Source organism: Oncorhynchus clarkii, chromosome 22 (genome assembly GCF_045791955.1).
Source record: "Oncorhynchus clarkii lewisi isolate Uvic-CL-2024 chromosome 22, UVic_Ocla_1.0, whole genome shotgun sequence".
Taxonomy (NCBI): domain Eukaryota; kingdom Metazoa; phylum Chordata; class Actinopteri; order Salmoniformes; family Salmonidae; genus Oncorhynchus; species Oncorhynchus clarkii.
In genome coordinates this window covers 605,605-618,531 of record NC_092168.1, presented here as the reverse complement: position 1 = coordinate 618,531, position 12,927 = coordinate 605,605, and the positions used below count along the sequence as shown (strand labels likewise).

General features: G+C 41.4%; 1 protein-coding gene across 8 annotated transcripts in view; it reads left to right on the top strand.

Annotated features, from left to right (window-relative positions):
• Positions 1–12,927, top strand: part of LOC139380074 (LIM domain 7a) — a 92,979-nt gene that overhangs the window by 75,179 nt on the left and 4,873 nt on the right. For 3 of the 8 annotated variants that reach the window (XM_071122541.1, XM_071122537.1, XM_071122539.1), the window contains exons 16-22: positions 4,538–4,630; positions 4,712–5,046; positions 8,226–8,282; positions 9,463–9,515; positions 10,947–11,105; positions 11,401–11,587; positions 11,987–12,271. In XM_071122541.1, the coding sequence (XP_070978642.1) occupies positions 4,538–4,630; positions 4,712–5,046; positions 8,226–8,282; positions 9,463–9,515; positions 10,947–11,105; positions 11,401–11,587; positions 11,987–12,271 (1,169 nt within the window). The remainder of the gene's footprint in view (positions 1–4,537; positions 4,631–4,711; positions 5,047–8,225; positions 8,283–9,462; positions 9,516–10,946; positions 11,106–11,400; positions 11,588–11,986; positions 12,272–12,927) is intronic. The other 5 variants (XM_071122542.1, XM_071122545.1, XM_071122540.1 and 2 more) reach the window with 4 other exon arrangements.

Genomic DNA, 12,927 nt, shown 5'->3' with positions numbered 1-12,927 from the left:
AACCACAAAGACCAGGGAGGTTTTCCAATGCTTCGCAAAGAAGGGCACCTATTGGTAGATGGGTAAATAAAGAAAGCATACATTAAATATCCTTTTGTGCATGGTGAAGTTATTAATTCCACTTTGGATGATGTATCAATACACCCAGTCACTACAAAGATACAGGCGTCCTTCCTAACTCGGTTGCCGGAGAGGAAGGAAATCACTCAGGGATTTCACCATGAGGCCAATGGTTACTTTAAAACCACTGTGTTATGACAAAACTGAGTATGGAACAACAACATTGTAGTCATTCCACAATACTAACCTATTTGATAGTGAAAAGAAGGACGCCTGTACAGAATAAAAAATATTCCAAAACATGCATCCTGTTTGCAACAAGGCACTAAAGTAATACTGCAAAAAAAGGTGGCTAAGCAATTCACTTTTTGTACTGAATACAAAGTGATGATATGTTTGGGACAAATCCAATACAACACATTACTTTGTACCGCTCTTCATATGTTCAACCATAGTGGTGGCTGCATCATGTTATGGGTATGCTTGTAATCGTTAAGGACTGGGGAGTCTTTCAGGATTAAAAAAATAATGGAATGGAGCTAAGCACAGTCAAAATCCTAGAAGAAAACCTGGTTCAGTCTGCTCTCCACCAGATACTGGGAGATGAATTCACCTTTCAGCAGGACAATAACCTAAAACACTAGGCTGGAGTTTCTTACCAAGACAGTGAATGTTCCTGAGTGGCCGAGTTACAGTTTTGACTTAAATTGGCTTGAAAATCTATGGCAAGACCTGAAAATGGTTGTCTAGCAATGATCCACAACCAATTTGACAGAGCTTGAAGAAATTTTTAAATAATTATGGGCAAATGTTGCACAATCCAGGTGGAAAAAGAGCTTAGAGACTTCACAACTGTAATCGCTGCCAAAGCAGCTTCGACAAAGTATTAACTCGGGTGTGAATACGTATGTAAATTATCTATTTATGTATTTCATTTTCAATTAATCTGCAAAATGTCTTAAAAACATGTTCAGTTTTTCGTCATGGCTTATTGTGTGAAGATGGGTATTTTTTTTGTATATTTTCATTTTGAATTCAGGCTGCAGAAACGTGGAATAATTCAAGGGGTATGAATCATTTCTGAAGGCACTGTACATATAAGGCAAGGATAGATCATGCTAAGAGTAAAATAAAGAACAGAGTAGATGCAACACACTGAGTGTACAAAACATTAGGAGCACCTGCTTTTTCCATGACAGACTGACTAGGTGAATCCAGGTGAAATCTATGATCCCTTATTTATGTAAATTGTTAAATCCACTTTAATCAGTGTAGATGAATGGAAGGAGGGGTTAAAGAAGGATTTTTAATCCTTGAGACAATTGAGACATGGATTGTGTATGTGTGCCTTTCAGATGGTGAATGGGCATGACAAAAGATTTAAGTGCCTTTGAAAGGGGTATGGTAGTACAGTGATTCTTCCTTTAAAAGTTGCGTCGTACTGCAGCACAGCTTGCGGGCTGCCGCAGAATTCTATGGCACGTCATTTAAGTGTCAGCCATTGTTGCCATTTAATGCTAGTTAGTGCTAGTTTGACCACCAGAGGGCATATTTGAAAAGCATTTGACTGTTTTTAATATTGGCTGTACTAGAGAATTGAAAACATTTTTTGTAAGAACATAGTATATGGAATAGATTTTTTCTAAATGTATCTTAATTAATTTGATTAATATTATGGTGTTTCTATTCCAGAAAATACGTCGCTGTACAATGTGAGTAGGCTACTAAGTGACTGCGAGTGAAGAGCAAAATAAATAATTTCCACACCCGAATCTATCCAGATGTGGTTAGAAAACAATGGATTTGGTGTAAGAGTCTATTGTCCAGTAAGAGTCTATTGTCCTGCTATTGTCCTGCTGATAGCCCATCAAGGGTGCATGGCTTCTTTTGTATTCTTAAAAGAACTTCAGCACAGAGAAGAGAAAGGAGCCTTGAATAATTTAACATGTTGGTAAAATACTGTTAGACTTGTTAGACTTGGGGAGTATGGTCACGGACAGTGCAATTCTCAAACTATCATCAGGTGCCTGTGTAATGCCGAATGCAAAATATATTTTTTTCATCTCTACATGAAGGTCTCCTAATTTAAACCCAATCAAACTTGTTTGGCTTTAACTGAAAACATTCATCCGTAAATCTGCCAACCCTACAAGCAAAGATTAACTGGTGAAGGCCATCTAGACGTTTTGGATTGAGAAACTGACGATACAACAATGCATCAAATACATTGATCATCTCAACAAGGTTTTACCCGTAGTCGTGGAGCTGGGGGGAAGTGGAGCAAGTTTCAGAGCTCACAGGTGTGCCTGGCATGGATTGACTCCATTTCATTCTTCGCCCTCTTCAACGCGTCATTCTCCGCCTTGCGCCAATGCCGCATGGCTCTGGATCTGTGGCCTGTATCTCTGCCCTCAGAGAATGTTTCTCTTTCTGCTGGTCTGCCTTAAATGATGTAGTTGAAATAAACATCTGCATTTTGTATTTTTTTTATCATTTTATCAACAAAAGCATAAAGATGTTGATGAACAAATACTGTATATGCGTCTATATGCATGTTACATTGTCCAGTTACAGCGTCTTCTGACAACGTAGAAAAAAAGTTTATTTTTTTGTTTTTGTGTGCGCGAGACAGAGGAAGATTCATTTTTACACTATTGTTTTAAATTCAATCACTCTCTTCTTCTTCTTCATACTCAGCATTCAGTTATTTCAAATTCAATTGTAATACATTTAGTCACTCCGATAGCAAAATTAAAAAACAGCCGGATTTGTGAAATTGCTTTAGCCAACATTTTGCGGTTGCATGATGTTTGGTGATCACAGAATCAGTAGGTGTAGACAAAAATAGAAGCAAATAGGTCAACTTTGATTTGACTAAAGAGTTATTCAGGGTGATTTTTCCACAAATAGACAGGTAGCAAGATCATAACTATTCATTATGAATAGGATTTATTTAGATTTATTTTGTTTACATTATTCATTGGAACCACAATGTCACAAATAATTGAAAACATTTCTTTATTAAACACTTCTTCACAACAGCAAAGATGAACTCACTTTATATAGAGGGGCTATCACTCTTTCACACTGGTAAATCAATCCAGTTTGTTATTTCAAATGATTTATTTATGTTTTTAGAGGAAGAGAAACAAAAAGCCAACTGTGCCTATTTTTCAAAATTATCAGTCCATATGTCAAGTGTAATTCCCCCATTTGTCTCTCGACTCCAGGGTCACTGCCAGCATTTTTTTTTTTGCCCGATGCAGGTCTCTAGTGACAGAGAAGAGAGACTCTCGGGCTGAAAACACCTTACGAAAAGACAGTCAATTTGTGCTACAGTTTAGACTACCGATAGATCAGCGTTCTTACTCCCCCTTGTGGTAGTGTGGTGCAATGACAGAACGATGCAATCTACCACAAACGGTCGCGGCATAAACTCAAAACTTTTAAAGGAAAAACCACTGTAGGTGGCAGGCACACCTGTTTGAATGTGTCAAGAATTGCAATGCTGCTGGGTTTTTCACCTTCAACAGTTTCCCGTGTGTATCAAGAATGGTCCAACACCCAAAGGACATCCAGCCAACTTGACACAACTGTGGGAATCATTAGAGTCAACACAGGCCAGCATCCCTGTGGAATGCTTTCGACACCTTGTAGAGTTCATGCCCCGTTCTGAGGGTAAAATGGGGTGCAACTCAATATTAGGAAGGTGTTCCTAATGTTTTGTATACTCTGTGTGTGCGTGTGTTGGGGTTTGTGTGAGAGTGTCAGTGTAGTGTGTGTGTGGGTAGAGTCTTGTGAGTGTGCATAGAGTCAGTGCAAGATAGGGTCAATGCAGATAGTCCGGATAACCATTTGATGAACTATTTAGCAGTCTTATGGTTTGGGTGTAGAAGCTGTCTCGGAGCCTGTTTGTCCGAGAACCGATGGTCTGGTACCGTTTGCCGGACGGTAGCAGAGAGAACAGTCTTATGGTTTGGGTGTAGAAGCTATCTCGGAGCCTGTTGGTCCGAGAACCGATGCTCCGGTACCATTTGCCGGACCGTAGCAGAGAGAACAGTCTATGGTTTGGGTGTAGAAGCTGTCTCGGAGCCTGTTGGTCCGAGAACCGATGCTCTGGTGCCATTTGCCGGACGGTAGCAGAGAGAACAGTCTATGGCTTGGGTGGCTGAAGTCCTTGGACCATGTTAAGTCCTTACTGATGTGGACAACAAGGAACTTGAAGCTCTCGACCCTGTTCTATTCTTCCTGCTTCCTGTAGTCTACGATAAACCCCCTTGGTCTTACTGATGTTGAGGGAGAGGTTGTTGTCCTGGCACCACACTGCCAGGTCTCTGACCTCCTCCCTGTAAGCTGTCTCATCTCTGTCTGTGATCAGGCCTACTTGCTGTTTGATTGTGATTAAACGTTGTTGTCAGTAAGTATAGGGGGCGGGTGACCAAAGCTCCAGAGAAACTGTGTGTGTGTTTGTAAACAGGAAAAATACAGTCGTGACCAGGAGAAACTGGAGGAGGAGTGGCGTCGAGCCCAGCAGGATGCTGTGACTGACGGGGGCAGACACCACCAAGAAGTGAGGAACCAAAACTTTCTGGTAGTAAATCGAGGTACAAACTCTGGCTTTGGCTTCATCCTTTTACTGTCTATTCCTCAGGAGCCGAGCAGCAAGAGTCTCAGCCTACCCTGCCCTCTCCGCCAGCCCATCCTGCCCTGGGAGGACCAGGAGGAAGAGAGGAGGAGGAGGAGGGAAGAGGAGGAGGCACAGCAAAGACAGGAGGAGAGGATGAGAACGGAGGAGCGAGATCTGCTGCGTCTTCAGAAGGAGAGGAAGAGGGAGGAGCAAAAGGAGGAGGAGAGGAGACAGAGGAAAGAGGAGGAGCTGAAATGGCAAAGGAGGAAGGAGGAAGAGAGGGAGGAGGAGAGGAGGCACCAGGAGGCTGCTAATCAACAACACATGGAGAATACCAGAATGCAGGAACAGCAGCAATGGTTAATATTTTCTTCAAAGGGAAATTTCACCCAAATTACAAAATGACATATTGGTTTCCTTAAGCAGTCTATAGACAAGGTATCACACTAATCTATGCTTTGGTTTAGTTTCCCTGGCACTGTTTCCACATGCTAACGTTTTAGCAATTATGGCACAAATCCAATGCATGTCATGGTACCTATATTGTACATCATGCCCAAATGATCCTAAAGTATCTCAAATTGATTATGTAGATGAACAAAGCAACTTTTAGATGATGGTCCATTTTCCATTTTAATGCTTTTTTAAATTTTGATCTTCTGTACATATAACAGGAATTATTTTTTATTTTCACCCAGATTTTTGTTTGTTTAGATGATGACAATGATAGAGAATTGCAATAATATCATCTTTTTTCTTTTCCGTAATTCCTCCTTCCCATCCCACCCAGTTAATATCTTGAAGAATATTTGCGTGCAGTCCAAATACACACTGAACAAAAATATAAACGCAACATGCAAACATTTCAAAGACTTTACAGTTCATACAAGAAAATCAGTCAATTGAAATCACTTCATTAAATTCATTAGGCCCTAATCAATGGATTTCACATGACTGGGAATACAGATATGTATCTATTGGTCACAGATACCTTAAAAAAAAAGAATAAAGTAGGTGGCGTGGATCAGAAAACCAGTCCATCTCTGGTGTGACCACCAATTGTCTCATGCAGCATGACACAGCTCCTTCGCATAGAGTTAATCAGGCTGTTGATTGTGGCCGGTATAATGTTGTCCCAGTCCTCTTCAATGGCTTCTGTGAAGTTTCTGGATATTGGTGGGAACTGGAACACGCTGTCGTACACGTCGATCCAAACATGCTCAAAGGGTAAGTGTCTGTTGAGTATGCAGGCCATCGAAGAATTGGGACATTTTCAGCTTCCAATTTTCAGTACCAATCTTTGCAACATTGGACCGTGCATTATCATGCTGAAACATGAGGTGATGGCGGCGGATGAATGGCACGACAATGGGCCTCAAGATCTTGTCACAGTATCTCTGCATTCAAATTGCTATTAGTAAAATGCAATTGTATTCATTTTCCTTAACTTATGCTTGCCCATACCATAAACCAAACCGCCACTATGGGGCACTGTTCACAACAACATTGAAATAAGCAAACCGCTCACCTACACGACGCCGTACACTGCCTGGTACAGTTGAAACTGAGATTCATCTGTGAAGAACACACTTCTCCTTCGTCAAAGGTGAGCATTTGCTCAATGAAGTCAGTTACAATGCCAAACTGTAGTCAGGTCAAGACCCTGAGGACAACAGACACCCAGATGAGTTTCCCTGAGACGGTTTCTGACAGTTTGTGTGGTCAGCATGCCAAGTGCATGCTCCCTCAATATTTGAGACATCTGTGGCATTGTGTTGTGTAGCAAAACTGCACATTTTAGAGTGGTGTTGTCCCCAGCACAAGGTGCACCTGTGTAATGACCATGCTGTTTAATCAGCTTATCGATATGCCACACCTGTCAGGTGGATGGATTAATTTAGCAAAGGAGAAATGCTCACTAACAGGAATGTAATTTGAACAAATTTGTGCACAAAATTAGAGAGACAGCAGTTTTTTTGTGCATATGGAACATTTCTGGGATCTTTTGTTCACTTTACATGTTGCATTTTATTTTTGTTCAGTATATATATTTTTATGGTAGTGGAGGAAGGATAAATTGGCAAATCTAGAGTTTAAGCTGAGTTAAATACTTTCAGCAAGCACACTAATAAAGAGAAGTATGCCAGATAACAGTAGTGGTCTTGCTGAAGCAAGTACACTAATAAATAAATACCAAAAAATATCAAAAGAAACAAAATACCATTTCCATCATCTTACAGTTTTAAACTAAATGTAAGGATTAGAAAATAAAATAAAAAGAGAAAAATAAGAAAAAATGAAGGCAAAGCTATCAACAATAATGTATACTATAGCAACTGCAAAATATATATAATTTGACTTGATTCTGCTCAATGGCTTCATTGTGTGTGAATCATGGTTTTAAATGTTTGAGGATCTAGTGCCTCTGCCTTATGCTAGTTACCTTCTTATAGAGCCAAGGTTTTATTTACATTTATTATACACTACATGACCAAAAGTATGTGGACACCTGCTTGTCGAACATGGGCATTAATATGGAGTTGGTCCCCCTTTTGCTGCTATAACAGCCTCCACTCTTCTGGGAAGGCTTTCCAGTAGACGTTGGAACATTGCTGCAGAGACTTGCTTCCATTCAGCCATGGGCACTTATGTTGGGCGGTTAGGCCTGGCTCGCAGTCGTATTCCAATTAATCCCAAAGGTGTTTGATGGGGTTGAGGTCAGGGCTCTGTGCTTGCCAGTCAAGTTCTTCCACACCAATCTCGACAAACCATTTATGTTGCTCCTGGACGTTTCCACTTAACAATAACAGCACTTACACTTGACCGGGGCAGCTCTAACCAGGCAGAGATTTGACGAAGTGACTTGTTGGAAAGATGGCATCCTATGACGGTGCCACTTTGAAAGTCACTGAGCTCTTCAGCAAGTCCATTCTACTGTCAATGTTTGTCTATGGATATTGCATGGCTGTGTGCTCGATTTCATATACCTGCCAGCAACGGGTGTGGCTGAAATAGCTGAATTTACTAATTTGAAGGGGTGTCCACATACTTTTGTATAAATAGTGTATTTATTCTAGCCTGTCGATCTTGACTTTTGTCATTACAGAAATGATCTTAGTGCTTTTAAGGCTTTAAGATTTGTGTGTGTTAAATCTGTGCTTTAAGCTTTGAAGGCTATTTGTAAACATTATAATTGCATTAATAACCTTTTTTTTGCCTGCACTTTGAGTAGTAACCTCAAACTCCCACTAATGGTCTTCCTGTGTTTTGTCCTCTCTATTTGTCCGTTTGTCCATGTTGGTCTGTCTCTGTTTCTGTCTGTATCCCCTATCCCGTATCTATATTCTCTCTGCTACTGCTGTAACCCCGTAACCCTCTCTCTGTTTCTGTCTGTATCCCCTATCCCGTATCTATATTCTCTCTACTACTGCTGTAACCCCGTAACCCTCTTTCTGTTTCTGTCTGTATCCCCTATCCCGTATCTATATTCTCTCTGCTACTGCTGTAACCCCGTAACCCTCTCTCTGCTGGATGGCAGGGTGGGGGACTCCTGTGGCTATGCCAAGGTCCAGCCTGAGATATCAATGGCAGACAGGTCAGTGTGTGTATGCCAAGGTCCTGCCTATAGACATCCGTTGAGTGTGTGTGAGTCAGACCAGGGTTTGAATATTAGAAAAACCTTTCAAATACTTTGAGCGTTTGCTTGAGTCTGCCTTGAGAGCCAGATAGGAAATGGGCTGAAGATTTTGAACTGTTCCAATGTTTTATTAAGCCAGGCAAGCTCAAACCTGCGCAGAGAATGTTTTTGATAGGATTTTTCAAGTGTTTGAAACCCAGGCCTGGTGTGCAAACAGACAAACACACAGTATGACTGTGGGTATTCCACTAAACTTAACTGTTTTCATAAAATCTAGCTTTTTATAAACACATTTCATGCAATTCTACGTCATTTTACATGACTGGAGACGAGCATAATATTATTTTGGTGCAACACCAGAGCATGTGAGCTGAGTGGATTGGGGCGTCGCACGTGCTTAATTTGGTGCAGTGGATCAACACTCCAAAAAAAGACCCATCCCCATCTCCAATTTCACTCTGGTGGCGCTCAAGCATGAGCTCTGGGAATGCTCTACCCAGCATATTTCGGTTCCTTTATCACCATTCTTTTAATTAGGCCTATTCTGCTGTATTTATTTAGCCTACCCTGCCACTAGTAAGCGTTCCCTTACTAGCAAGTACAAGGCATGGGTCAGCCTATAACTAATACAGTATATTCTAAGAGTCAATATTTAACCATGTCCCCATGTGTTAACCTGGGCGGTGTCTTAAATGGCACCCTATTCCCAATATAGGCCACTACAACTCCCAGTTTATTCCATGTTTCATAATGTGCCCCATAGCCATAGCTCACAGTATATCTAATTTTCTGATTTGATCATTAAAAGTACATAGTAGGCTGCTCCAGCCGGATACAATATATTGGACTGTGCATATTTGAAAATACATGTTATTACCTTCCTGTTTTCAAGCACACCTGAGCGTGTAAACAGTATTTCACTCCACGGAAGCATCCCAAATGGCACCCTATCCCCTACATAGTGCACTACTTTTGACCAGAGCCATATGAACCCTGTCAAATGTAGTGCACTACAGTATGTAGGGAATAGGGTACCATTTAATCTGTACAAATTCATCTGTTTTCCAGTGTACATTGATTTGAGAGATAATTAATATGACTGATTATTTGCAAATTATGTGTTTTTTGTGTCTTGCAGGGCAAAGTCCAAATCTACTCCAGAGCTAGACGTGGAGAAACCAGACACTACAAGTCAGTGGGGATGAATTATAATAATGTGTTATTATTTATGTCTTCATCAATATTCATTCATTCTTATTGACAGGAGGCATGGATCACCTTCGGTGGAAGTTGAACCACACATTATTTAGCTGCTCACATTAGCAAAGGAAGCTGGTGTCGTGTGTGTGTGTGTGTGTGTGTGTGTGGTGTGTGCATGCCGTGGCACTAGCGTGCGTTTGGCAGTTCATGGGTTGCACTTTTTCATTGTGTTGAACGTTCGTTCTCTTGAACATTCTCAATGGGTGCTGATGAAGATTTAATCTAAAGTGCCATTTCAAAAGGAGGAAAATAATTAGTAGGAACGTCTTGTCATTCTTTTTATATCACCAGATTGACTTTAGGTGCAGTATAACTTTAGCTAGCTAAGATTGAGGGAACAGCACTGCATTTTTGCTAGCTAGCATTAGCATTGCTAGCTATTTTTTTACAAACTGTGCTCGCAAATGGCAACATTGCCATCTCTCTAAAGTAAATTAGAAAATAAAGTTGTGTCCTACTAATTATTTGCCTACTTGAGCAATAGCATATTTCCATGCCACTATAGTATAATTTAGATGAAACAGTCATTAGCCTCCATTCAGAATGACTGGGCATCAGTCATCAGTCGGTCACCAATATGTATGTTGTCCAATCAAAAACAGATATTTTGAACAATGGGTAAATAATATAATTGTGTAGATACTCCTCTAAGAAAACCAATGGTCCAAACCTCATGTCTCTATCATAATCCATTCAAAACTTATTGGATTTTTTAACCTTGTAGGATGGCCAAAATAAGGGTGATTTAAAGGAGGCCAGAGGGGAAAGGATTGTGTCAGCTAGGCTGGAGGCTGTGCAAGAATTAAGGCTAACTGACAGGCTCACCTTTTAACTAGTCATCTTTCTTATCGAATCCGGAAGGACTTAAAACCATAGAGGTAACATAGGTAGTTATGTGTATGCTTAATGCCAAATTCCTGTAATTTCCGAAGATTGCGGCACTGAGCGTACTGCAAGCTTTTTATTTTCAAAGCCTTTTAAATGTATTCAGTTTGAGTTCATTTGGCTTCTTGCAACTTTTTGCACTTTCAACAGAGCTCTGTGCTTAATATTGTATTAGGTTACAAAATCCGACTTTTTGGATGTAATGTTAATGATATGTTAGAAATACCCCACTGAACATGAAGAACCATATTTGTCATGGTAAAAAATGTATTTTCTAACGAAAGCGCGTTTTCATCAAACCTAAAATAATGGCTGCAGTGTGTAGAATGTTCATCACAAAGGCAACGATGCGACTCTATGAATAGAAGTCAGTGAGTGTCATCTGTATCTGTAGAGGCTGTACTCAGACACTTTTAGCCAAGCTAGTGGTTTGTGTCTGTGTCACTGTGTCAGTGAGTGTGAACACACTGTGCCCAGGCTGGTATGGCCGCTCGGGGGGCATGGCCCAGAAGTTACTGGAGGAGGAGTTGAGACGTAAAGCAGACAAAAAGGCCCAGAGTCTCCAGGCCGCGTCCGAGCTGGAGTTGGAGAGGAGAAACATCCTGAATGCCATGCGATACAGAGAACCAGAAAGAGGTGTGGTTCACGGACTCTGCCGTTCCTCGACCGCTCCTGACCACTCCTGTCTAATCAATGTAGGACCCAATCAATTAAGCAACCCAGCTCAGCCGATCAATCGCGTTTAGCATGCACTTCCAGATTTTACAAACTGTCTTGATCATGAATCACTGGTCGTATTGTTGTTTCCTGATTGTTTGATTCCTGATCGATGGATAAATCATAAGCTCTCTTCTCCTGACTCCTTCCTCTCCCATTGGCTCTCGTCTTTATTTACTGACTTCCTCTCCTTTCCTCTCTCATTGGTCCACAGTGACTAGCAGCGGTGGGCTGGACGAGGCATCGTGGAGGAATGGCCAGCAGAGCCAGTCCCAGGCAGAGCTAGAGAGGCAGCAGATCCTGCAGGAGATGAAGAAGAAAACCCAACTGACCACAGACCACAGCTGGATCCGCCAGCGCACTACCACCAGCAAGGACCCCACTGCCAGCCTCATCAGCAGGTACTCGACAGTGGCTCCACTGGCCTGGGGGTGTGGGGGTGGTGGATCAGTACAGTACACTGTGTGTGTTGAATGATAGATAGGGTTAATTAAGCCAGCCTGACTGGCCCCATCAGAAGGTATACTCTAGCTGGGGCTCCGCTGGCCTATGTTACGCTGATAGCGCCACATGACTCTGAAACATCTTCTATATAACCGACAATAAAAAATGGAGTAAAAGTTTTTTTAATTACTTTAAAGTTTTGGGCTCGAGCCTTGGATGCCAGTCTGTTTTATGTTTTCAGAGGAGTCAATATCAAAATAGTTGGCTAAGTAAGAAACATATTGGCCTGTGCTATTCATGATATTTGGGTGCTTACGCTAACCCACTAACATCCACTAATGTGTTCAACATTTCAGAGGTGAGTCTCTGGACAACCTGGACACTGCGCCCCGCTCTTCTTGGCGCTCATCGTGGTCAACCTCGTCCATCGGTGGTGGCGGTGGTGGCAACAGCGGCAGCGGGGTCGGTGGTCGTCCCGGCTCAGGCACCCTGCCCTCCTCCCTCTCCATGAGCTCCCTCAGAGGTCCCGGGGGGAGCAACCCGTCTTCCTGGTCCCAATGCTCGCCATCGCCATCTCCCTCCCCCACTCCTCCTTCTGGCCTCGAAATCGAGTCACGCCCATCCTCGCAGCAACGCAGCAGGTAAAACATCCAATGTCCAATCGCATGGCAGAATACTGCTTAACAAAATAACTGAGTAGGTAGATTTGCTCTCAATCACTGATACAGTGTCAGATATTGGAAATAAAAGTCTGATTCTAGATCTGGGGTTAACGGGTAACACCAATTTTCGAGAATCTCTTATAAAATGGCTTAAAGTTATGAAAGTAACTCCAGGTGTAAAATAGTAAATAATGACTACTTCTCAGAAAGTATTAAATTGTCAAGAGGAGTAAAACAAGGTTGTCCGCTATCGGCATATCTATTTATTATGGCCATCAAAATGTTAGCTGTTAAAATCAGATCCAACAATAATATCAAGGGTTTAGAAATCCAGGGCTTAAAAACAAAGGTGTCATTGTACCTTGACGATTCCTGTTTTCTTTTAAATCTGCAATTTGGATCCCTGCACAGCCTCGTAGAGGAGCTCGATAATTTTTCTAACCCGATTACAACCAAATTATTACATATTGGATCGCTAAAACTTTTACATTATCGTGTAGTTTACCAATAAAATGGTCTGACTGAACTGGACATACTCTGTATTCATATCCCAAAAGAAATTATCTCATTACAATACATTTTTATACAAAGTTTTGTGAAAAATATATGCAAATGTCTGCTCTATCCAAAATTAC